Below are 27,411 nucleotides of genomic sequence, written 5' to 3'. Positions count from 1 at the left end.
GATTCGTTACCTACGTGAGTAACTGATTATTGGAAGGGATTAGGGTAACCTCTTACACCTGATTCGTTACCTAGGTGAGTAACTGATGTTAGGGACTTGTTCGTTGACCTCTTACACCTGATTCGTTACCTAGGTGAGTAACTGATGATTGGGAGGGGAAGGGTAACCTTTTACACCTGATTCATTATCTAGGTGAGTAACTGATGATTGGGAGGGGGTAGGGTAACCTCTTACACCTGATGCATTGCCTAGGTGAGTAACGGATGATTGGGAGGGGTTGGTTAACCTCTTACACCTGATTCGTTACCTAGGTGAGTAACTTATGATTGTGAGGGTCAGTACAACCTCTTACACCTGATTCGTTACCTAGGTGAGTAACTGATGATTGAGAGGGTTAGGGTAACATCTTACACCTGATTCATTACCTAGGTGAGTAACTGATGATTGGTAGGGGTTGGTTGACCTCTTACACCTGATTCATTACCTAGGTGAGTAACTGATGAATGGGAGGGGTTAGGGTAACCTCTTACACCTGATTTGTTTTCTAGGGAGTAATTGATGAATGACACCTAGAGCAACCTCTTACACCTGATTCGTTTCCTACGTAAGTAACTGGGGTCTGGCAGGGGGGAGGGTAACCTCTTTCACCTGATTTGTGACCCACTTAAGTTACTGATGATTGACCACCAAGAGAAACCTCATACACCTGATTCGTTGAAATTCTTAATGTTGTAACCTATTACTTTATAATTGCTTATCTGCAATTTCATTGGCTGAATATCTCGGTTATGTTTTAAATGGACAAATCACGTGCCTTCATTGACGAATCTTACTTTTGAAAAATAGTTTATGTAAGTGAATATATGTTTCGGGTATGCATCCCAAAGTCGGACTGTAAAAACTCAAGATATTTTAATATTTATTTACATAACAGTTAGATACAGAAAAGTATTTACAGTTGAACCAAGTAACATTTTATGCAAATTAAACAATAAGATATAAAAGTTATACATACAGGTATACATATTAATTTCAAGAAATTTTAACTTAAAACAAGTAATACTTGTTAATATGCTATCGTGTAAGTGTATATAAATATATGGTTATGTGAAATACTTCATGACTGTTTATAAGCTTGTATGTATTTAGTTATGCTATTTTAGTTCGATATCTGACAAATAAAGTTTTGTGTATCGTCTATTATCTTTATTGAGTATATATAGTTACACGATAGCAAGTACATTTTATCAATAGTATACATGTATCACCGTAAACACCTACATTAATCCACCTATACCTAAATAAAGTTCTGTAACTCTCTTCCCAAATCAAAACGTGTTTTACCTGTATAATAAAGTTCTGTAACTCTCTCCCCGAATCAAAACATGTTTTGCCTGTATAATAAGGTTCTGTAACTCTCTCCCCGAATCAAAACATGTTTTACTTGTATAATAAGGTTCTGTAACTCTCTCCCCGAATCAAAACATGTTTTACCTGTATGATAAAGTTCTGTTACTCTCTTCCCAAATCAAAACATGTTTTACCTGTATAATAAAGTTCTGTAACTATCGTTACCTATGTGAGTAACTGATGATTGGGAGGGGGTAGGGTAACCTCTTACACCTGAATCATTACCTAGGTGAGTAACTGATGATTGGGAGGGGTTGGTTGACCTCTTACACCTGATTCATTGACTAGGTGAGTAACTGATGATTGGGAGGGGTAAGGGTAACCTCTTACACCTGATTCATTACCAAGGTGAGTAACTGATGATTGGGAGGGAGTAGGGTAACCACTTACACCTGATTCATTACCTAGGTGAGTAACTGATGATTGGGATGGGGTAGGGTAACCTCTCACACCTGATTTGTTACCTAGGTGATTAACTGATGATTGGGAGGGGGTTGGGAAGCCTCTTACAACTGATCCTTTACCTAGGTCAATAACTGAAGATTGGGAGGGGGTAGGGTAACCTCTTACACCTGATTCATTACCTAGGTGAGTAACTATTGATTGGGAGGGGGAAGGGTAACCTCTTACACCTGATTTATTACCTAGGTGAGTAACTAATGATTGGGGGGGAGGGCATCCTCTTACACCTGATTTTTTACCTTGGTGAGTAACTAATGATTGGGGGGGAGGGCATCCTCTTACACCTGATTTTTTACCTAGGTGAGTAACTAATGATTGGGAGGGGGAAGGGCAACTTCTTACACCTGATTCATTACTTAGGTGAGTAACTAATGATTAGGGGGGGGGGGGCAACCTCTGAACCCCTCACAATCATCAGTTTCTCACCTAGGTGATGGATCAGGTGAATGAGATTAGCCTAACCCCTCCCAATTATCAGTTATTCACCAGATGCATTACCTAGGTGAGTAACTGATGATTGGGAAGGGGAAGGGTAACCTCTTACACCTGATTCATTACCTAGGTGAGTAACTTATGATTGGGAGGTGGAAGGGCAACCTCTTACACCTGATTCTTTACCTAGATGAGTAACTACTGATTGGGAGGGGGAAAGGCAACCTCTTACACCTGATTCATTACCTAGGTCAGTAACAACTTACACCTGATTCATTACCTAGGTGAGTAACTAATGATTGGGACGGGGAAGGGCAACCTCTTACACCTGATTCATTACCTAGGTGAGTATCTGATGATTGGGAGGGGTTGGTTGACCTCTTACACCTGATTCATTACCTAGGTGAGTAACTGATGATTGGGAGGGGTTGGTTGACCTCTTACACCTAATTCATTGCCTAGGTGAGTAACTGATGATAAGAGCGTGTAGGGTAACCTCTTACAACTGATTCATTACCTAGGTGAGTAACTGATGATAGGGAGGGGTTGGTTAACCTCTTACACCTGATTCGTTACCTAGGTGAGTAACTGATGACTGGGAGGGGTTGGTTGACCTCATACACCAGATTCATTACCTAGGTGAGTAACTGATGATTGGGAGGGGTTAGGGTAACCTCTTACACCTGATTGATTACCTAGGTGAGTAACTGATGATATGAGCGGGTAGGGTAACCTCTTACAACTGATTCATTACCTAGGTGAGTAACTGATGATAGGGAGGGGTTGGTTAACCTCTTACACCTGATTCGTTACCTAGGTGAGTATCTGATGATTGGGAGGGGTTGGTTGACCTCTTATACCTGATTCATTACCTGGGTGAGTAACTGATGATTGAGAGGGGGTAGGGTAACCTCTTACACTTGATTCATTACCTAGGTGAGTAACTGATGATTGGGAGGGGGTTGGTTGACCTCTTACCCCTGATTAATTGACTAGGTGAGTAACTGATGATTGGGAGGGGTTAGGGTAACCTCTTACACCTGATTCGTTACCTATGTTAGTAACTGATGATTGGGAGGGGGTAGGGTAACCTCTTACACCTGATTCATTACCTAGGTGAGTAACGGATGATTGGGAGGGGTTGGTTGACCTCTTACGCCTGATTCATTGACTAGGTGAGTAACTGATGATTGGGAGGGGTAAGGGTAACCTCTTACACCTGATTCATTACCAAGGTGAGTAACTGATGATTGGGAGGGAGTAGGGTAACCTCTTACACCTGATTCATTACCTAGGTGAGTAACTGATGATTGGGAGGGGGTAGGGTAACCTCTCACACCTGATTCATTACCTAGGTGATTAACTGATGATTGGGAGGGGGTTGGGAAGCCTCTTACAACTGATCCATTACCTAGGTCAATAACTGAAGATTGGGAGGGGGTAGGGTAACCCCTTACACTTGATTCATTAACTAGGTGAGTAAATAATGATTGAAAGGGGGGAGGGCAACCTCTTACACCTGATTTATTACCTAGGTGAGTAACTATTGATTGGGAGGGGGAAGGGTAACCTCTTACACCTGATTTATTACCTAGGTGAGTAACTAATGATTGGGGGGGGGCATCCTCTTACACCTGATTCTTTACCTTGGTGAGTAACTAATGATTGGGAGGGGGAAGGGCAACCTCTTACACCTGATTCATTACCTTGGTGAGTAACTAATGATTGGGAGGGGGAAGGGCAACCTCTTACACCTGATTCATTACCTAGGTGAGTAACTAATGATAAGGGGGGGGAGGGCAACCTCTGAACCCCTCCCAATCATCAGTTACTCACCTAGGTGATGGATCAGGTGAATGAGATTAGCCTAACCCCTCCCAATTATCAGTTATTCACCAGATTCATTACCTAGGTGAGTAACTGATGATTGGGAAGGGGAAGGGTAACCTCTTACACCTGATTCATTACCTAGGTGAGTAACTCATGATTGGGAGGTGGAAGGGCAACCTCTTACACCTGATTCTTTACCTAGGTGAGTAACTACTGATTGGGAGGGTGAAAGGCAACCTCTTACACCTGATTCATTACATAGGTCAGTAACAACTTACACCTGATTCATTACCTAGGTGAGTAACTAATGATTGGGATGGGGAAGGGCAACCTCTTACACCTGATTCATTACCTAGGTGAGTATCTTATGATTGGGAGGGGGAATGGCAACCTCTTACATATGATTTATTACCTAGGTAAGTAACTGATGATTTGGAAGAGGTAGGGCATTCTCTTACACCTGATTCGTTACCTACGTGAGTAACTAATGATTGGGAGGGGGAAGGGCAAACTCTTACACCTGATTAGTTACCTAGGTGAGTAACTGATGATTGGGAGAGGAAATGGTAACCTCTTACACCTGTTTCATTACCTAGGTGAGTAACTACTGATTGGGAGGGGAAAGGGCAACCTCTTACACCTGATTCATTACCTAGGTGAGTATCTAATGATTGGGAGGGGGAAGGGCAACCTCTTACACCTGATTCGTTACCTACGTGTGTAACTGATGATTGGGAGGCGGAAGGGCAACCTCTTACATCTGATTCGTAACCTACGTGAGTTACTGATGATTGGGAGGGAGTAGGGTAACTTCTTAAACCTGATTCGTTACCTACGTGAGTAAATGATGATTGGAAGGGAGTAGGGTAACTTCTTACACCTGATTCGTTACCTACGTGAGTAACTAATGATTGAAAGGGGTAAGGGCAACATCTTACACCTAATTCGTTACCTAGGTGAGTAACTGATGATTGGGAGGAGGAAGGGCAACCTCTTACACCTGATTCGTTACCTACGTGAGTAACTGATGATTGGGAGAGGGTAGGGTAACCTCTCACACCTGATTCATTACCTAGGTGAGTAACTGATGTTTGGGAGGCGTTTGAGTAACCTCTTACACCTGATTCATTACCTAGGTGAGTAATTGATGATTGGGAGGGATTGGGTAACCTCTTACACCTGATTCGTTACCTAGGTGAGTAACTGATGATTAGAATGGGTAAGGGTAACCTTTTACACCTGATTCATTAGCTAGGTGAGTAACTGATGATTGAGAGTGGGTAGGGTAACCTCTTACACCTGATTCAATACCTAGGTAAGTTACTGATGATTGGGAGGGGGTAGGGTAACCTCTCACACCTGATTCGTTACCTAGGTGAGTAACTGATGATTGGGAGGGTATAGGGTAACCTCTTACACCTGATTCATTACCTAGGTGAGTAATTGATTATTGGGAAGGGGTAGGGTAACCTCTTACACCTGATACATTACCTAGGTGAATAACTAATGATTGGGAGGGGGAAGGGCAACCTCTTACACCTGATTCATTACCTAGGTGAGTAACTTATGATTGGGAGGGGAAAGGGCAACCTCTTACACCTGATTCATTACCTAGGTGAGTAACTGATGATTGGGAGGGAAAAGGGCTACCTCTTACGCCTGATTCATTACCTAGGTGAGTAACCTCTTACACCTGATTCATTACCAATGTGAGTAACTAATGATTAGGAGGGGGGAGTGCAACCTCTTACACTTGATTCGTTACCTACGTGAGTAACTGATTATTGGGAGGGGGAAGGGCAACCTCTTACACCTGATTCGTTACCTACGTGAGTCAATAATAATGATTGGGAGTGGGAAGGGCAACCTCTTACACCTGATTCATTACCTAGGTGAGTAACTAATGATTGGGAGGGGGAAGGGCAACCTCTTACACCTGATTCGTTACCTACGTGAGTAACTGATTATTGGAAGGGATTAGGGTAACCTCTTACACCTGATTCGTTACCTAGGTGAGTAACTGATGTTAGGGACTTGTTCGTTGACCTCTTACACCTGATTCGTTACCTAGGTGAGTAACTGATGATTGGGAGGGGAAGGGTAACCTTTTACACCTGATTCATTATCTAGGTGAGTAACTGATGATTGGGAGGGGGTAGGGTAACCTCTTACACCTGATGCATTGCCTAGGTGAGTAACGGATGATTGGGAGGGGTTGGTTAACCTCTTACACCTGATTCGTTACCTAGGTGAGTAACTTATGATTGTGAGGGTCAGTACAACCTCTTACACCTGATTCGTTACCTAGGTGAGTAACTGATGATTGAGAGGGTTAGGGTAACATCTTACACCTGATTCATTACCTAGGTGAGTAACTGATGATTGGTAGGGGTTGGTTGACCTCTTACACCTGATTCATTACCTAGGTGAGTAACTGATGATTGGGAGGGGTTAGGGTAACCTCTTACACCTGATTTGTTTTCTAGGGAGTAATTGATGAATGACACCTAGAGCAACCTCTTACACCTGATTCGTTTCCTACGTAAGTAACTGGGGTCTGGCAGGGGGGAGGGTAACCTCTTTCAACTGATTTGTGACCCACTTAAGTTACTGATGATTGACCACCAAGAGAAACCTCATACACCTGATTCGTTGAAATTCTTAATGTTGTAACCTATTACTTTATAATTGCTTATCTGCAATTTCATTGGCTGAATATCTCGGTTATGTTTTAAATGGACAAATCACGTGCCTTCATTGACGAATCTTACTTTTGAAAAATAGTTTATGTAAGTGAATATATGTTTCGGGTATGCATCCCAAAGTCGGACTGTAAAAACTCAAGATATTTTAATATTTATTTACATAACAGTTAGATACAGAAAAGTATTTACAGTTGAACCAAGTAACATTTTATGCAAATTAAACAATAAGATATAAAAGTTATACATACAGGTATACATATTAATTTCAAGAAATTTTAACTTAAAACAAGTAATACTTGTTAATATGCTATCGTGTAAGTGTATATAAATATATGGTTATGTGAAATACTTCATGACTGTTTATAAGCTTGTATGTATTTAGTTATGCTATTTTAGTTCGATATCTGACAAATAAAGTTTTGTGTATCGTCTATTATCTTTATTGAGTATATATAGTTACACGATAGCAAGTACATTTTATCAATAGTATACATGTATCACCGTAAACACCTACATTAATCCACCTATACCTAAATAAAGTTCTGTAACTCTCTTCCCAAATCAAAACGTGTTTTACCTGTATAATAAAGTTCTGTAACTCTCTCCCCGAATCAAAACATGTTTTGCCTGTATAATAAGGTTCTGTAACTCTCTCCCCGAATCAAAACATGTTTTACCTGTATAATAAAGTTCTGTAACTCTCTTCCCAAATCAAAACGTGTTTTACCTGTATAATAAAGTTCTGTAACTCTCTCCCCGAATCAAAACATGTTTTACTTGTATAATAAGGTTCTGTATCTCTCTTCCCGAATCAAAACATGTTTTACCTGTATAATAAAGTTCTGTAACTCTCTTACCAAATCAAAACATGTTTTACCTGTATTAAAGTTCTGTACCTCTCTCCCCGAATCAAAACATGTTTTACTTGTATAATAAGGTTCTGTAACTCTCTCCCCGAATCAAAACATGTTTTACCTGTATGATAAAGTTCTGTTACTCTCTTCCCAAATCAAAACATGTTTTACCTGTATAATAAAGTTCTGTAACTCTCTCCCCGAATCAAAACATGTTTTACTTGTATAATAAGGTTTTGTAACTCTCTCCCCGAATCAAAACATGTTTTACCTGTATAATAAAGTTCTGTAACTCTCTTCCCGAATCAAAACATGTTCTACCTGTATAATAAAGTTCTGTAACTCTCTCCCCGAGTCAAAACATGTTTTACCTGTATAATAAAGTTCTGTAACTCTCTCCCCGAATCAAAACATGTTTTACCTGTATCAAAATAGTAAGTTTACAGCTCTTATCAAGTTCTTAGGCGAAATATAGTTGATTCAATATTATATTGGAGTGATAGTCCATCTTAAATTGTTTTAGTGTACTTATCATCATTTGTTTGCAACATCTCAAGTTAAAGCTTTACAATGTAATAAATGGTAAAAATTTAACGTCCAATCTCGCAATAGATAAAATCATTGTATGTTCTTCAATATAAGTCGAATGATACACCTCCATTTTTTAAAAACACTATTAGGCGTTAAACTTTCAACTTTATATATGGAGAATTAGGTAGAGTCCCATTGTATGTCCATAGATTGACATCAATCATCCGCTTTTGGTTGAAAATGACAATGACGGATGAAAGAAAATTCATCCGACTTACATATAACTCGATGTTAAATGATATACAAAACAACGCAACGGAAATAAATTGGGCAATTAAAGTTAAAAATCTGTTAGAATCTATGGGATTCGCTGAAGTTTGGCTTAACCAAGGGGTTGTAAATACAAAATATTTTATACACACCTTTAAAATGAGGGCTAGAGACTGTTTCATGCAAAAATGGAATGAAGAATTACGAGAGTCATCAAGAGCGTCAACATACATACTATTTGCAAATTTTAATTATCAGTCATATTTAGACACCATACAAAACAATAAATTCAGAACAGCTTTAACACGACTAAGAGTAGCATCACACAGATTAGAAATAGAAATGGGCAGATGGCACAAGCCCCAAATAATTCCAAGAAATGAACGAAAATGCCAACTTTGTAATACACTTGAAGATGAATTCCATTTTCTCTTAGAATGTCCTTTATATCATGAATTAAGAATCTTATACATTAAGCGATATTATTGGCGCAATCCAAATATTCCTAAATTTATCGAACTGATTTCGAGCGAAAATGTAACTACTATTAGAAAACTATGTTGTTTTGTCTATAAGGGCTTTGAAATGCGTCAGTTTAGACATTAGACACTTTTCTCCACTAACTATTTTTCAGTATTTAAAGCAAATGTGATATAACTTTACTTTGTTTATATATTATGATTGATTTTGAAAGTTGTTCTATCGGAAATGTTTATATACTGTACATGTTTATATTATATGTAACTGATGGGCTGTAAGCTTATAGTTAATAAAATCTTCTTCTACAAAAATGGAAGTGAATGTAGTAGATATACACAAGCATTTAAGTAGGCATAAAGTTATATTCATTTTACTAAAATTTAACAACAATTACTGAAAGGTACGAAACATTTTGATTAACAATTTACGGATTCACCTATAACTTATTTTATTTTCATTTATAATTAAGAGACAAATTCGTATATGTTTTAAGAGTGTATTTTCTATAATCAAATGATCATAAAAGAAAAAAGAAAATTGTACACATTTTATGTTGTAGAAAATAAACAATGCATTGTTATCTGAAAACAGTCAAGCAAATATTAAATATTGATGTATACATTGATAAGGATAATAACGTATTAATTTGTCACATTCCTAACTACTTAAAACTACAAAGTAATATATAAATATATATAATCAATACCTCTAACAAGCATGATCTTATGAATACTCGACTATACATTTACAAGGATAAAAAGAGTAAAAATATGTAGCTATTTAAGATTTCATACGTCATATTTCCAAACACATCAAACAACAAAGTATTATAAATAATCAATACAACTTACATGCATGATTTTATGAATACGCGACTATATATTAACAAGGATAAAAAAATAAAAGGATGTAGCTATCTAAGCGTTCATACGTCACATTTTTCCTTAGTTTATTCAATTCAAGATGTTAAAGTTTTAAAAATATATAAAGTGTCGCCCCCCCCCCACACTATCTATCTGGGGAAATCTAAAATATTATAAGCTAAATCGCCAACCATAAGCATGCATCGTCTTTACTAAAGGGAATCAGTTTGTTTTATTTCATCACTATTTGACCTTTCAGTGTTTGTTTGATCGTCAAATTTTGAATCGTCAGGCTGTTGTTTGACAATGGAATCTGTATTATTTGAACAACAACTTTCTTCGATTAGTTCTGATCTACTTATTGATAGGGAAGACTCAATATTTTGTCCCATACTTTGCAGTTCTATTTCATTATTAGACAGTTCACATTCTTTCCTCTCAATAGCTTGAAATTGTCCTAATTCACCAAATACATCTTCCCCGTAATCTAAATATTTAGCAGCTAGCTTTCGCCGATCTTCAGCCTTAGCTTTTTGATAAAGGGCTTCAAGGTCCAAATAACCGGGCGTGCACACAAGTTCAATATTGCTATCAGATTTTGCAACGCAAGGGCCGGGATTAAATCCGTCCGCATTATCTGTCTTACCGACATGATCAAGAGCACCATCAGAGCGTGTGACACTCCGCCTAGGCTTACTGTCATCGGTACTGTCAAGTTCATTTTTGCCGTCAGATTTAGTGATGCTCTGTTGGGAATTACTATCGTCCGTAAATTCTTTTGTTGGCACAATTCCGCCATCATGATCATACTTTGTAGCGCTTCGTCTTGGGTTTATCTCGCTATTACTTACGTAGCTGCGACTGCTAATACTTCCGCCACCGACTGCATAAGGCTCAACAAAAGTGGTACTCGACGATCCTGAAGAAACTCTATTAAGAAACGGAATAACTCGCTCGCGTACGCAATGTGGACAGATGCATGGCTTGCGATCTTTGATTTTATCATAGTGATCTGGAGCGTTTTGCTCACAGATGTAATGATAATGTTCCATGGTTTCTAAAATAATTGAAAAAGTAACAAACAATTAATAATGCGTTGAGCTGTAGTACCTGACAAATATCTGCAATCAGCATCATGAAATAATACTCATAACATTCTTATTTTTTTAACATGTAATCATTTATTACGGAAAGCCCAATTTACGTTACAAAAAGCAAACAATTATTTGAAATATTTGTTTCGTAATTATATGGTTTCATTACAACATGAAAGTACTAAGATCCACATTTATTTGAGCGATAATCAAAAACATTACATAACGTTTAATGTGAAATTTGAATAAATGGATAACATGAATATGTACCTTCGTTGACCTCGTCATACACGTAAGAGCTAGCCCGTCTCCGAGACCTGGAGGGTTGTTGTGCTGGTGGAATATGAACTGGAAATACTCGGCGTGGTTCCATGCGTTCATTCAGCCGATCGGTTAAACCTACAGAAGCATGTTTTTACCTTTATAGCATTGGCATTCAAGCGATTACATATAAATTAAGCTTGGATCATCGTCCAATGATACCACAGCAACTAAATAACATATATTATCTTTAAAACGCAAAAAACACCAAATAACACTTAAAAACAAATACGTTGCAAAATGATGTTTTGATGCCTTTTAATATGTTCCATTTCGTAGCCGCAAAAACAAAGTCATCATGACACATATTTTTTTTAACCAGCAATGCGTATTTACTAATAATTATAAACAGAAGCGACAGTTAAACAATGTTTTATTTTCCTGCAGTAGCCGAGTATACTTAATATAACGTGTCAAAATCGTCATATTAACGCCGAACTTAAATCTTAACATATGTTTCTGAAGTATGCCAATAGATTCCAAAATATGTTCGTATATTACAAAACCTATCTAGTTTTAAAAACATGTGTTCGCTACTTTGTTTAATGTGGCCATTACCTTTTTCGAGCCCGTAGATAGCAGATAATCCCGACAACGACGACAACGATGACAACCACAGTGGCAACACCTGGTACGACTATTAAAGTTGCATTCATAGAGTTGACGTTCTCTTTATCGGTACTGCTCACATCTAAAGAAACTTAAAACAAATGGAGCGTTATATTAATGGCTGGGCAAACCAGAACATGAACTAACCACATTTTCTCAAACAATCTCAAGATATCAGGCCCACAACTATACAGAGTTTAGATGCCTGGTAGCCCCAAATTGTTTTGATATCATTCGAAAGGAATTTGTGTGCGGAAAAGGAATATGTAAATAAGAAATACCAAAATTAATACAACAAACACAATTTGTTTGGACTTCAAAGATTGCCATATATGTCATTTACGTTCGAAGTAGGTCAAACTGAAGAGTGAATATACAAACTGAAATAATTTATGTACGATCTACGTTCTGTCAATTATTGGACGTATTAGTTATAGGTTAGCTAACGCCTTACAAATGGCATCAGGCATCACAATGGAGCATTCAGTTAAATAGAGCTAACAGAGAACTAGATTAATTTGGGGGCGGATTCCTCTTAACATGATATCAAGATTTTCCAATTACTTTCATTTTGAAAAGTTCTAAGGCTTTTAAAAGATATTATTTTAATGATAAACATAATGTTTGGTGTGCGTTTTTTTGTAAAATGTTAGCAATTTGGCTAAATGAAATAAGATACTTAGGGTTGTTACGCTTTATATGATTCGCGGAAAAGGGGTCTGGTAATCTTCGACAGTTTTGATAATCATTTAGAACTGATTATTATAAATGAGTAAAATACTAGTGTGGGTGCCCTTCGTTTCATCACAAAGGCGGTTAATATTTTGAACATTAGTCTTACCCAAACAGAATCTACCGCTCCAACCAGTAGTACAGCCGTTTAAACATTCCCCGGTGGATGAATTACATCGGTTTCCATGTTCGTCACCTTGGCAATTGGCACTGCATTTAGTGTTGCACGTCTTGCCCCAATAATCGTTCTCACATCCAAGCAGACATGCACCGTTAACATCGCATACATCATTGAAGTAATTTGTTTTGCAGTGTATACATGTTTTGTTGCAATAGTTTCCGTAGTGATAAGGATAACAGCCATGTAAGCACTTCCCACTTTGTCTGTCACAAAGCGGGAAACCGTCTTTTTTTAGACATCCTTTGCCACATTCAAGCGAACAATTATCTAAATACGTTCGTGTACAGTCCTTACAAATTCCACTTATGCTATTACATGTTCCATTCAAACATTCTTTAGAACAATTCTTCTCGCAATACTTGCCAAAATAACCAGGAAAACATCCACCCAGACAGCCTTCGCTAAAGAACCAATTTGATTTACACTGCTTTTTGAGAGCTGCAAATGAAAACAGTATTTGCAATATTTTAATGCTAAATAAAGTATAATTATGCGGGTTTGTCTGGATTTTATGGGGTTTTTAATATAAAGATACGAATTTGTACACAAATCCATGAAAAGTCGAAAACAGGACAGGTATGAGCTATCACATAAGTGATGACACGCACGCACGCGTTAAATTTCAGGCTTCTGGGTATGTCCCCGCAGCCTGCATTGTTTTATTGCCAGGGCAATTATGGGCAATTATCAACTTTAAAAATTATAATAGTTTTTTTTATTAATTAATTAAGGAAATGAATTCTTATTTGCCACACGGTCAATTCACTAAATATCTCGAAGACGAGTAGTGCTTGATTTACAGAAAATTGAGGGACGCTGAAGGAGCTTCGCACACTTTAAAACGTGTAACAATTATGTTGAAGGGTACATATGTGATTTTGTTGACGTGTTTGACACGTGCTGAATGAAAAAGAATTATTATATATCTTAGTTTTTTTACGCGCCGTAACGTTTGCAAATAGATTTCTTCATATTCAATTCAAAAAAGGTTCTGTCGAATCTGTCGATTCAGGTGGCGTCTTAATTCAACAACAATGTTTTCTGTTTGCTCTCAGAAGGAATATACCAGTACACTCAATTTCTTATTTTTGTCCCACTTACCGATTGCAAGGTCAACAAACACACTTTACGAGGACAATCTACGACGCCAATGACGTCAGGGGTCTGGATCGACCCAGCATTGAACTTCGACGCGTTTTCACCTTCACCTTTATGGAACATTCGTAAACCGTTTAAAACCGATATAATTTTTATGCAACTGTCATGGTGTTCGTAAGGCCGCTAACAACACGCCGCAATGCCACTTACTACACGCCGCAAAATGCACACCGCAATGTTTCTTAACTTCACGTCGCGAACTACACGTCACAAGGTCGCTTACTTGGCTTACATGGCGCACGTTCGCTAACTTTACGCCGCGAACTACAAGGTGCAAGGTTGTTAGCTACACGCCACAAGGACGCTTACTACACAACGGAAGGTTTTCTCACTACACGCCGGAAGGCCGTTATCTACACGCCGCACGGTCTCTTACTACATTCCACAAGGCCACGAACTACGAGTACAAGCCTCACAGTCGTTAACTACATGCCGCAAAGGCGCTAACTACACGCCGCAAGGCCGCTAATTACATGCCCCAAGGCCGGTAACTTCATGCTGCTTGGCCTCTAACTACATGCCGCAAAACTGTTAAAAACATGCCGCTGAGCCGCTAACTAAATGCCGCTGGGCCGCAAACTACATGTCGCAAGGCTGTTAACTACATGCCACAAGACTATTAACTACATGCCGCTGGGTCGCTAACTACATGCCGCTGGGCCGCTAACTACAAGCCCCAAAGCCGCTAATTTCAAGCCCCCAGGCCGCTAACTACATACCGCAAGGACGCAATCTATATGCCGCTAGGCCGTTAACTACACGAACCAAGGCCGCTAACTACACGCCCAAAGACCGCTAACTACACGCCACAAGGCCGAAAACTACACGCCGCAAGGCCGCTAACTGCATGCCCCACGGCCGCTAACTACACGCCACAAGGCTGCTTACTACACGCCCCAAGGCCGCTTACTACACGCCACAAGGTCGCTAACTACACGCCCCAAGGACGCCTACTACACACCCCAAGGCCGCTAACTACACAACCCAAGGTCGCTAACTACACCCCGCTAGTCCGCTAAATACACGCCCCAAGGTCGCTAACTACACACCCCAAGGCCGATAACTACACGCCCCAAGGTCGCTAATTACAACCCCCTAGGCCGCTAAATACACGCCCCAAGGTCGCTAACTACACCACGCAAGGCCGCTTATTACACGCCGCAAGGTCGCTAACTACATGCCCCAAGGAAGCTAGCTACACACCCCAAGGCCGCTAAATACATGTCCCAAATCCACTAACTACACGCCGCAAGGTCGCTAACTACACTCCCCAATGCAGTCACCATTATGCCGCTAGGCCGCTAAAGACGCATCCCAAGGCCGCTAATTTCAACTTGCTAGGCCGCTAACTACACGCCCCACGGCCGCTAAGAACACACCACAAGGTCGCTAACTACACGCCCCAATGCCCCAAATTACACGCCGCAAGGTCTCTAACTACAGGCCCCAAGGTCGCTTACTACACGCCCCAAGGTCGCTAACTACACACCCCAAGGCCGCTAACTACACGCCACAAGGTCGCTAACTACATGCCCCAGGGCCGCTTACTATACCCCAAAGGCCGCTAACTACACGCCGCAAGGTTGCTAACTACACGCCTCAAGGCCGCTAACATCATGCCGCTAGGCCGCTAACTACACGCCCCAAGGCTGTTAATATTACCCTGCTAGGCCGCTTGCTACACGCTCCACGGCCGTTAACTACACGCCGCAAGGTCGCTAACTATACGCCCAAAGGCCGCTGACTACACGCCTCAAGGCCGCTAACAATACGCCCCAAGGCCGTTAACTACTTGCCGCTAGGTCGTAAACTACACACCACAAGGCCGCTAACTACATGCCCCACGGCCGCTAACTACACGTCCCAAGGCCGTTAACTTCATGCTGTTAGGCCGTTTACTAAATGCCGCCATGCCGCTAACTACACGTCCCAAGGCCGCTAACTACATGCCGCTATGCCGCTAACTAAACGCCGCAAGGTCGCTAACTACATGTCCCAAGGTCGTTAACTACATGCCGCTGGGCCACTTACTGCATGACGCTAAGCCGCTAACTACATGCCACAAGGCCGCTAACTGCACGCCCCAGGGCCGCTAACTTCATGCTACAAGGCCGTTACCTACATGCCGCAAGGTCGCTTACTACTTGCCGCAAGACCGCTAACTACACACTTAAAGTTCACTCACTACATATCGCCGGCAACTTATTACGAGTTCTCGCCGCCTTTTTCTCACCGCAAGGCAACTAAAAACACGCCCTGCACGGTCGTTTACTACACGCCACAAGGCCGCTAATTATACGCCATACGGTCGATAACGTCACTCTACAAAGCTGCTGACTACACGCCGCAAAGTCGACAGGCCGCTGAGCTGCTAGAACGAGTTTTTGTATTCAAAACCGCTTGAAGTTAATATAATTATATTTCATTTCAAATGATCATTGAGGGATGTTAAATTATAATTTTGAGTCTTCGTTTGAAATCCAGAAATATATTTTGACTCATGGGGTATTTTCTTTTTTTAGAAGATGCTACAGAATAATAGACCTAAATTGGTCATTGTTTTAGGACATCAACAAATGCTTTGAAATAGAAAACAAATTTATGCCACCATGCCGCTTGGCCGTTAGGTTGCAAATTAACCCTTAACCGTTATAAATAATTCCGACCATTAAAATTAAAAAGCCATATATATTTTCAAAGTTACAGTTAATGCTAAAGTATTATAACTATATTTTCAATATAAATGTTCAAGCTTAATATATTTGTATCAGCATTCAATGTGAACTGCATACTGGTATCTGTTTATCAACAAATAAAAGATAGTCGTCAAAGATGACTTACCGCAGGCGGGAGGAGCCTCGTCCTGACCTTGCTTACAGTGTTTACGTCCGTCACATACATATGACTTGGAGATGCACTGCCGGGAATCATTACAGAAGTATCCGTCCCTTTGATGGCATGCATCCAAGTCTGTAATAATGATGTCAATGGCAGCATCAAATATCACAAAGGTTTGAAATAGTCGTATGCGTTAAAATAAGATTACACGCATTATCATTCAATATGTACGATGTTAATGGTCAAAACGTTTACCGGTTCAAGATATAAAATACATGACTGTAGTTTTATGATTATCATTTGTCGCGCTATTTATCTGTGAATAATTTTACAATGTGAACTGCATACTCCTTATGAACACATAAATAATAGTCGTCAAAGATGACTTACCGCAGACGGGAGGAGCCTCGTCCTCACCTTGCTTACAGTCTTTATCTCCGTCACATACATATGACTTGGGGATGCATTGCCGGGAAACATTACAGAAGTAGTTGCCATTTCGACGGCATACATCCAAGTCTGTAATAATGATGTCAATGGCAGCATCAAATATCACAAAGGTTTGAAATAGTCGTATGCGTTAAAATAAGATTACACGCATTATCATTCAATATGTACGATGTTAATGGTCAAAACGTTTACCGGTTCAAGATATAAAATACATGACTGTAGTTTTATGATTATCATTTGTCGCGCTATTTATCTGTGAATAATTTTACAATGTGAACTGCATACTCCTTATGAACACATAAATAATAGTCGTCAAAGATGACTTACCGCAGACGGGAGGAGCCTCGTCCTCACCTTGCTTACAGTCTTTATCTCCGTCACATACATATGACTTGGGGATGCATTGCCGGGAAACATTACAGAAGTAGTTGCCATTTCGACGGCATACATCCAAGTCTGTAATAATGATGTCAATGGCAGCATCAAATATCACAAAGGTTTGAAATAGTCGTATGCGTTAAAATAAGATTACACGCATTATCATTCAATATGTACGATGTTAATGATTAAAACGTTTACCGGTTCAAGATAAAATATACAGGACTGTAACTTTATGTTTAGTACTTATGCGTTATAACAGGAAACAGCTAGTATAGTTAAAACATTGTCAATATGTGCATAAAATTGATTTTATATGAAAACAAATGCACAATTGTAATTATATTTCACACGATCAGGAGCAAAATATTTGTATGCGCAATAATTACTGGCGATATAGTCATAAACATTTAATGATTCTTTTTACAGACGCTTTAAACAGAATAAATACACTTTAAATTGAGGAAGAAATTTCAAATATAGTTGCTCTATCTTTCTCGCTCATTCGCTTGAACGGCGTGTGAATAGAACAGCTACTGACGTGATGTCACTTCCGATGCATTTTAAAATCGACGACACATCGCGACTTTATATATAATGGCGTCCCAGAGATCATTGAAAGTAGTTCCACAAATTGTATTTTCCTTATTTGATATGTTCACATACCCCATATCAAACTGATATCGGACAACAGAAATATATAGTAATGGAATTAATTTTGAACTTGTAATACGTATTATATATTATTTGGGACAATTATATGATGAAATGACTTTGGCGTCACCAATAGCAGCATTGAAAATAATATGCTGTTTCCACGAGAAACATAAAGCAAAGTATAGAATGATTGTTTGAAATGCAATTGAGTGAGCACATGTTTCTCTCTCCTTTTATTATAAAAGTATGCCTTAAACGGATAACACTGACATTTAATTGTAATTTGTCAGGAAAGCGCGCAAAATTGTATGCGAATGTATCGTCATTTCGGAAATGTCGTTTTTTTGTCCAAGCCACCTGTGGAATATAATACAAGTATAGACTTCTGGGTACAGACAGAGGTAAAGATCTCTGACATAGCCTATATTCAATATAATTATTATCCTTATCCTTAGACATTCCTGATTTATTTCATTCAGTCTATTTATTGGCCCACTATTTTTACTATCCGTTCAAAAACTTTTATTTTTATTTTAAACTGAACGGCCGTCTGACGGAGCACTGTCAAAACATTATTTTGGAAACAGATTTGTCGAAGTGTTTGATGAAACTAATTACCTTATCAAATCCGGTATTAAAACGAGCGTGGCCTTTTAGTGGCATATACTGTCCTTTGATTCATTTAAAATGGTGTAGTAAAAGAAAAGCTATCTTTGATAGAAGTCTTCGTTTTAGGCAAAATGTTGCCGTCTGACGTAGCATATATATGACGTAATTTAACACGTGGTATACACACACTGTATGCCGCCTCCTCTGATTACTTCAACGTCTTAAGGTGTTTTTTAAAACGCACTTTTTAAGTTTAAGGTATTACGAAAGCAAATTTTGGCAAATCATAAGGAGTGTTAACACTAAGATACTTACGGCTAGAACCCGACAATTGTTTATAATGCCCAAATATTGCCTTTGAAGTGAAGAGTTTGAAAAACATGAAGCGTTATCGGTTGATTGACATTATCACGTGATAATGTATGCAATAAATCTTAATATATCCGTCAATTTATATGCATGAGTCCTTGTGGGCGAGTGATAAGGGTTTCATTGTTCTGTTTTTGTTTTTTTTCTTCACTGTACCGGCGTGGGTTCGCTTCCCACCAAAACCAGGTTATTGTCTATATTTTAATTGTATTCTTTTCTGCAATTTTAATGTCAAAGAGTAAAATAATACAATGAAAACTCATGTTTGGTCTAAATACATGAGCGAGTCTCTTTAATGCATTGTTGTTGTTGTTGTTTTTGTTTGGGGGTTTTCGGGGGAGTGACCGACGAACTGCACTTTTCCATTCCGGAAATGACGTCACAAATCAATCGTTTTAATGTTTACTGCACTGCCTTAATAATGTCCATAAATTATCACCATTAAGTTACAGGAAATAGCGGAGACTTTGATTTCGGTCCAGCCAAGCCCGGGTAAGATCCCCGCTCTGCGGGGATGAACTGCTGGTTAAATCCCCGCCAAATGCCCCCGCACCCCAGGGAGCCTAGGTAAGGCCCATTTCCCCGGCTATCCCCGGTATACCTCCGGACCTGGGAGGGCCGTGGTTACAGTTGACTGGTGCATTACCGGATCGAAAAAATCAAAGTCACATGAACGGGAATGTTCAGTACAACGTGCTGTATTTTCACTATTGGCTTCTACAAATGGATAGGCATGCTGTCAATATTTATTTCTCCTCTGTAGTTGCTTATATGTGTTTTAAGGGACTCGCTCATGTTTTGAAAAATGCTCTTTTTACAAAATAAGAATATACAAAATTAAATGCGTCAAACCACTAGGTGTGTAAAAACAAAGAAACAGCAAGCTGGCTCCATTCAACAATAGCTGATATTCGCTCAAATATTGTCTTTTAACACCAAACATTTAATTCCGTTACTAATGCATACAGAAATATTTTTTAGCGTAAGTGATTGATGGACATTATCACGTGATATTTCCAATTTATTCGATAAAGGTTAAACTATACATGTACATCAGCTATTGTAAAATGCCCCGTGGCCGAGCAGTGACGGCGTCAGTTTTCTATTTTTTCTTGAATGTTCCGGCGTAGCTCCCCACCTATTACAACCAATATATAATTAAGTACTTTAATTGTATTTTGTTCTGCAATTTCGGTATCAAAGAGTTAAGCACTTCTCAGAAGGCCGCATTGTAAATAAGACGTGTGTTATGTTTATTTGTAATATGATGCCTATGTCTTAATGTGTTGCCTTCTTTAAATAAAGTTATTATTATTATTATTATTATTATTATTATTATTATTATTATTATTATTATTATTATTATTTAAGCAAAATTAAAATAAGTGCTTTCCGATGCTTTCCCGGAAAAGATATGTGTTGTCCGAAAACATAAGCGAGACCCTTTACAAAGATTTTGTATTCAATATGTTGTCTTTTCGTTGTTCTTATAACTTATCAGTGAAGTTGTAGCCATGACAGAAGCTTAAAACAATGCATATTCCTTCATTTTAGTACATTGGTCACATCTCGAACAACTTATCAGAATGATCAGTAAGGCATGTCTGGGTCCGATACTTAATACATTGTTTATATTCGTGCATTATATGTGCACGTTTCAATTAAATTAAACAGAACATCATGCGCGAGTACGTTAGACGAGCGGACATGGTTGATTTCATTCATGTACACCAGAGCGATGATGCCAGGGGCGTAGCCAGGATTTACTGAATGTTACGCACGAAAGGGGGAGGGTGTTGGAGGGGAAATATCCCTGTAGCCGTGCAGGGGTTCGGGGGGGGGGGGGGCTCCCAAGGGTAAAAATGGATAATGGAACTAACATGTTGAGCACGGATGTGTACTTGGAGGGACCTATAGGTTCGAGCCGCCGACTTTGTAGTTACCCGTTGATTGATTGATTTAGGCTCAGTAAGCTATCTAGTACAGAGAAACAATGCTTAGTATAGCTGATCTTCCCTTAATTCTAATATCACTAATTAGCGTAGCCCTTGACTTTGATGCCATTTTGGCCATATTTATTATTTCATTTTTTCAAATTGATGTTATCCACGTGCGTAAGTGCGTAACGCTGGCTACGCCCCTGGATGCTATGCGTACATTTATCATTATCAAACCTCTGATGAATGGGTAGATTTATATAGTTATAAATATAGTAAATGTTTTTTAATTTATCTCGTACAAATGGATACAAACGGGCAGAGGTACAGATCTCTGACATAGCCAAATATTTGGATGTGATCTGGGGTAGGAGAAAATAAATGTGTGGGAAAGTGAGATTATCATGATGAAAATAAAACCTCTTATAATAAGCATAGGAGGGGCATTACATGAGATGATAATGGTGGTGTTGATGATGATGATGATGATGATGATGATGATGATGATATCGCCTTATTTAATTCTTTTCAATATTTTATCACCTCCTAAATTGAGATAATTATGCATTGTATATACAAAAACATTGTTCCTAAGGAATGTGGTGACTAATTGAGAAGCAAGCTGTAGTGAAGTTGTTATTGGTTACTAAGAATTAATGTTGTTGCTAAAGTAGTTAATGGTTACTAATGATGTCCATGGCAGGAGATTGATGCCAGCAACGGAAGACAACGGTGAACAATCACATGAGCTCACCATTGAGCACCTCATGCTCAGGTGGGCTTTACAAGAAAGGAATACGTTCAATCCTTACCTGAGTCAGAGGTTATTGTCTGCCATATCCAGGGGAGAAGAACTGCCTGAAACGAAATATAACTTTAGTGTGATAAATATGAAGCAATCCGCCCTCGTGTTAAAGTCAGACTCTCGGCTTTGTTTAGTATATTTGTGATAAATTTGAAGCAAGCTGCCCTGATATTAAACCCACACTTTCGGCCTTGTTCAGTATATTTGTGATAAATATGGATCAATCCGCTCTGACATAAACCCACCATTTCGGCCTTGTTCGGTAATATTTGTGATAAATATGGATCAATCCGCTCTCATATTAAAGCCACACTTCTCGGCTTTGTTCAGTATATTTGTGATAAATATGGATCAATCCGCTCTGATATTAAAGCCACACTCTCGGCCTTATATATGAAAAAATCCGCCCTGATAATAAAGCAACACTCTCGGCTTCGTTCAGTATATTTGTGATAAATTTGAAGCAATCCGCATTGATATTACACCCACACTCTCGTCTTTATTCAGTATATTTGTGATAAATTTGAAGCAATCCGCCCTGATCTTAAACCCACACTCTCGGCTATGTAGTATTACCAAATATTTAAAATTAAAATATTAAAGCCGCACCCTTGCTTTGTAAAATAAGAGAGTACACCTGACGTCTCGATGATTCAGTTTTTCATTCTCTAGCAATCCAGGTAGAAACATGACATAAATCCAATTTATTTACTAAAAACCCTTAAAATTATATCTATTTAACACTTATTCAAAGGATATTAACTGAGCTTATTAGACGCATTGTGTAATAACTTTTAGACCGCTTGTTAACAATGTTACCAATGTTTAAGCTACAGTTTTCTTTACACAAAATTATGTGAAAAGTTCAATACATGTAATACAAAAGGCATAATTAAAATCGATTCTATATGAAATGTTTTGCCAGGACGCAATGTGTTTCTAAATACAGCTCATAGTGGAAAGATTCGACTTGTAATTAAGTCATAATAATTAGAAGTTAGGTTAACTTATACCCGACAAAACACTCTCAAATAGAAAGACCATTGGCTGTATTTAAACGATAATTTTGGTGTAAATACGAACATCGTATCTCATTATCTGAAAATAAAAGAGCAAAATTGCATCACTTGAAAAAACAACATAATTTTATTATTAGTATTATTATTAATATTATTATTATTATTATTATTATTATTATTATTATTATTATTATTATTATTATTTGTTTTGTTTTTTATTATAATCATAATCATTAAAATTATTGTTTTATAGTAACCTATAAATATAATTGATTTTTTGCTATTATCATTATCTTTTCACTTTGACTATAATAATTAATTGATCAGCTGACTATGTAATCATCTTTATAATTATTATATGATTATTAATTAATATTAATATTATTATTATTATTATTATATCTATTATTATATTTATTATTATTATATTATTATTATTATTATTATTATTATTATTATTATTATTATTATTATTGTTATTATTATTATTATTATTATTATTATTATTATTATTATTATTATTATTATTATTATTATTATTATTTATATCATCATTATTATTAAAATTTATATCATCATTTTTATTATTATTATCATTATCATTATTATTATTATATTATTATTATTACAATTATTATTATTGTCATAATTTTTATTATTATTATTTTCATTACTATTATTATTATTATAATTATTATTATTTATTATTATTATTATTATTATAATTATTATTATTATTATTATTATTATTATTATTATTATTATTATTATTATTATTACTGTTATTATTATTATTATTATTATTATTATTATTATTATTATTATTATTATTAAAGTTATAATTATTATTATTAATTATTATTATTACTTTTAGTCTTATTATTATTATTATTATTATTATTATTATTATTATTATTATTATTATTTGTTGTTGTTCTTGTTATTTTTTATAATAATTATAATCATTAAAATCATTGTTATGTAATTAAGGTTTTGTTATTATCATTATCTTTTCACTTTGACTATAATTATAATTAGTCATCTTACTTTAAAGCAACTGTGCACCCAGATGATCAATTTGAAAAAAAAGAAAACTGTCGAAAACTGTCATAAACTTGGTATTAATGTGTACAGTAAATTGAAACTTACTTACTGAAGTACCACATAGTTTACATTTTTTTTAAGTTTAGCAGTTATTTCGTATTTTCATTAAAAAAGATTACTGGGTATGTCTACCTAGTAGAATTCATTCCTTATGCGTGATTGGCTAGTTGGTGTTATCACGTGATATTACTAAGTAACGTGTATAGCTTTATTATGTCACAATAGAGTAAGCCGTCGTAGCTCAGTGGATACGACGCTGGACTGCAATTTTGGCGACACTGATTCGAACCCGGTCTCCGATACATTTTTTTTTACATTTTGGTACTTTTTTTTACAATTATGATATCAAAGCGTATCACATTCTATTAAATAACTAGTATAGTAGTAGTAGTAGTAGTAGTAGTAGTAGTAGTAGTAGTAGTAGTAGTAGTAGTAGTAGTAGTAGTAGTAGTAGTAGTAGTAGTAGTAGTATACTTTAATCATAGTTTTCTGTCCTTTCACAAACGAATATTTTGAATCTAAATGTGTTGACTGAAACTGAAAGTGTTCTTCATGACGCAAGAAAAAATGCCACCAATACTTATTTTACATATCAAACAGTTATTCATTAAAATTAAAAACTATCGGTATCTTCTGCATTCGTATGAAAGAATAGTTTATATTTGTAACGTCGTAAATCATTTTTAAATTGACCTCTCGCTAATCCAACTGGAGCGCAATTTTGAACTTAACAATGACGTCATTACTCCTTGTGTTGTATACAATATGGACGTCTAGTTTTATCTTTACAAAGGATTTGGCGAATGTAAATATTGATACAGTCAAAACTCGCTATGCCGAAGTCGTTGGGACCTTGATAAATACTTCGAGAGAACGAAAACTCGATATAACCGATGTCTAATTATACCCAATACATTCGAAAAAGTTCGACATAACCAGAACACCGAGATAACAGAGTTCGACCTAAGGTGTTTGAAATGTACATGTCATTTAGCGGCAATCAAATGACGTTGATAGAGCAATAGATATGACAAACTTTAAAACACATATGTATTATGGATCAAAAGAGAAACACGATCTGTATATGCATAGTAAATTATGACAAATATGTGACAGTATCAAATAGCATAAAGAAGTTAATTATTGAGACCGCGCGGAGGCAATTTATAGTTGATGTATGTTCCCGTGCATAATCGGTCAATGTGGTTAAAGATAACATCTATAGAAAGAAACGAAAACTCAGTAACTGTAACATTTTTATATCAAATCTACGTGAATCTATTCTATGAAAATTTTAATAAGTTTAAAAAATGTATGTAGTATGACGTGAACTGCATTGTAAGTCAAAAAACAAATCATATGATAACCAAGAGACGCCCCTTTCCCAAAAGTTTACTTTTTATTTCAATGTAGATTGAAACGGTAATAAAAGTAATTAAACACGCCCAAATTGCAATATTTCGGACTAGAAGTTGTTACAAAAATCTAGGGGAAAATCCCAAACCCCCGCAAACACTTTATAACAAATACATTTCGGTTCTAAGAGAGGGGCGCAAGTCAAAAGGTTACGCTCCTAAGTTACGCCCCCTCTAATGTCAAATCCTGGAAACGCCCCTGGCTATTAAATAGGGAACTAATCTTGATATTGTCCCAATATGAGCCTCTAAGTCTATAACATGTATTGGCCGAAAATGATTTAGTATAACACAAACATTTTATAAGACCATATTGTATATTCTTAGGACGTCTAAAAGTAAAAAAAGGCCTAAAATATTGTAAATACAAGATACAGTCATTGGCAGACAGTTTCAAATATTTTCATTTTCCATACGATAAAATTTGCGTTCATTTTGTATGACCCTGTCGACCTTTTATGACCTTTGTAGGCGGAGTTTCGCAGAAAGATCCGGGTCATGCATATGTAAAACACGAATTAAAAAATCTCGATAAGTTTTCTTGAAACCGCCCTAATTATGACAACGAAAATCGTTATAATCACAAAAAGTACTTCATGAACAATATCAACAGTTTTGTAAACTCACAAATAAAATACTTCAGGGATTTAATATTCCATAGAAAAAGATTGCCTTGTAAACATCTTGGCGAAACATTCTGTTTCATCGGCATTGATTAAGCAAACTCATTCTTCTGATCCCTTATGTTTTTATTAAAACACCTAACTTGCTTTACTTTCACTTTTTAAGGCAATTGCGTTTATCGTAAAGGGACCTATTCGTAATTTAAACAATTTAAAACATATATAAAATTCATTATAAGTAAACGTTTTCAGAACAAGTTACTTAAAGCATACTATAAAACCATCATTTAAATTTCGTCCTGTAAGATTTTATGATGGCAAGAGTATTAATAAAGGAAGAACACGTAATTTTTGTGTTTCGAAGAAAAAGTAATTATGTTAGAATTTATTGCCCTGGCCATAGAGTTACAATAAAGAGAACCGTGTGCAGATTTGTGCTAGTTTTGCTCTCAACCCGAATGCCCTTAACTACCCCTCTATATTCTATGAGAGAATTCCTTTTCAAAGGAGTAAGAATATAATTATATGATTTTGAATAACCTATGATGTTATGTGGTAAGAATAATTAGGTCTGAGGTTGAGATTTAACTTAAGTAGTTTTTTGATACTGTAATTATGTTAGAATTTATTGCCCTGGCCATAGAGTTACAATAAAGAGAACCGTGTGCAGATTTGTGCTAGTTTTGCTCTCAACCCGAATGCCCTTAACTACCCCTCTATATTCTATGAGAGAATTCCTTTTCAAAGGAGTAAGAATATAATTATATGATTTTGAATAACCTATGATGTTATGTGGTAAGAATAATTAGGTCTGAGGTTGAGATTTAACTTAAGTAGTTTTTTGATACTGGGGCCGTGGTTTGAATACCTCTGAATGACATCAAAACACGCATAAAACAGTCGGCAAATCAAACGGCGACCAATAAAGACCTTATTATATACCCTATGCTAATCTCAGAGTTACAATGCGCATAAACAAAATAAGAGAAAACAATGACAAAAATGGGAAAATAGCAAAGACATGGGAGAAAACAAAGACAAAAAATGGGGAAAAACAAATGGGAGAAAGCAATGACATAAAACGGGAGAAAACAAAGGAAGATGGTATTGCAGTCAGTGTTAAATAATGTTTTAAATATGATAGCGTATTTATTAAAACTTACAATGAGACAAAACTGTATCCAAGCCATTTTTTTTTATTCAGAAGAACGTTCACAGCTCACCTTAATATTTTAACTTAATTGTTTGAATTTAAATCGCGCAGATCAAACCCAA

General features: G+C 37.0%; 1 protein-coding gene across 3 annotated transcripts; it reads right to left on the bottom strand.

The window, feature by feature from the left end:
* Nucleotides 1-951: 951 nt before the first annotated feature.
* Nucleotides 952-27,411, bottom strand: LOC128227464 (very low-density lipoprotein receptor-like). Of its 3 annotated transcripts, none has more exons than XM_052938243.1 (10): nt 27,300-27,411; nt 21,983-22,028; nt 17,548-17,676; nt 17,161-17,289; nt 16,774-16,902; nt 12,703-13,212; nt 11,811-11,952; nt 11,202-11,330; nt 7,736-10,894; nt 952-1,565 (listed from the first exon to the last, which is right to left on the bottom strand). In XM_052938243.1, exons 1-8 carry the CDS (start codon nt 27,324-27,326, stop codon nt 11,309-11,311), a joined length of 1,134 nt encoding a protein of 377 aa, XP_052794203.1. In that variant the 5' UTR covers nt 27,327-27,411; the 3' UTR covers nt 952-1,565; nt 7,736-10,894; nt 11,202-11,308. The 3 variants fall into 3 exon arrangements, with proteins under 3 accessions (XP_052794203.1, XP_052794122.1, XP_052794040.1); XM_052938162.1 differs by lacking the exon at nt 952-1,565 and adding an exon at nt 7,024-7,687; XM_052938080.1 differs by lacking the exon at nt 952-1,565 and having other exon boundaries at nt 7,024-10,894.

The sequence above is a fragment of the Mya arenaria genome, chromosome 1 (assembly GCF_026914265.1).
Source record: "Mya arenaria isolate MELC-2E11 chromosome 1, ASM2691426v1".
Taxonomy (NCBI): Eukaryota; Metazoa; Mollusca; class Bivalvia; order Myida; family Myidae; genus Mya; species Mya arenaria.
The sequence above is the reverse complement of the archived record's forward strand: the minus strand, read 5'-3'. Positions and strand labels throughout refer to the sequence as shown.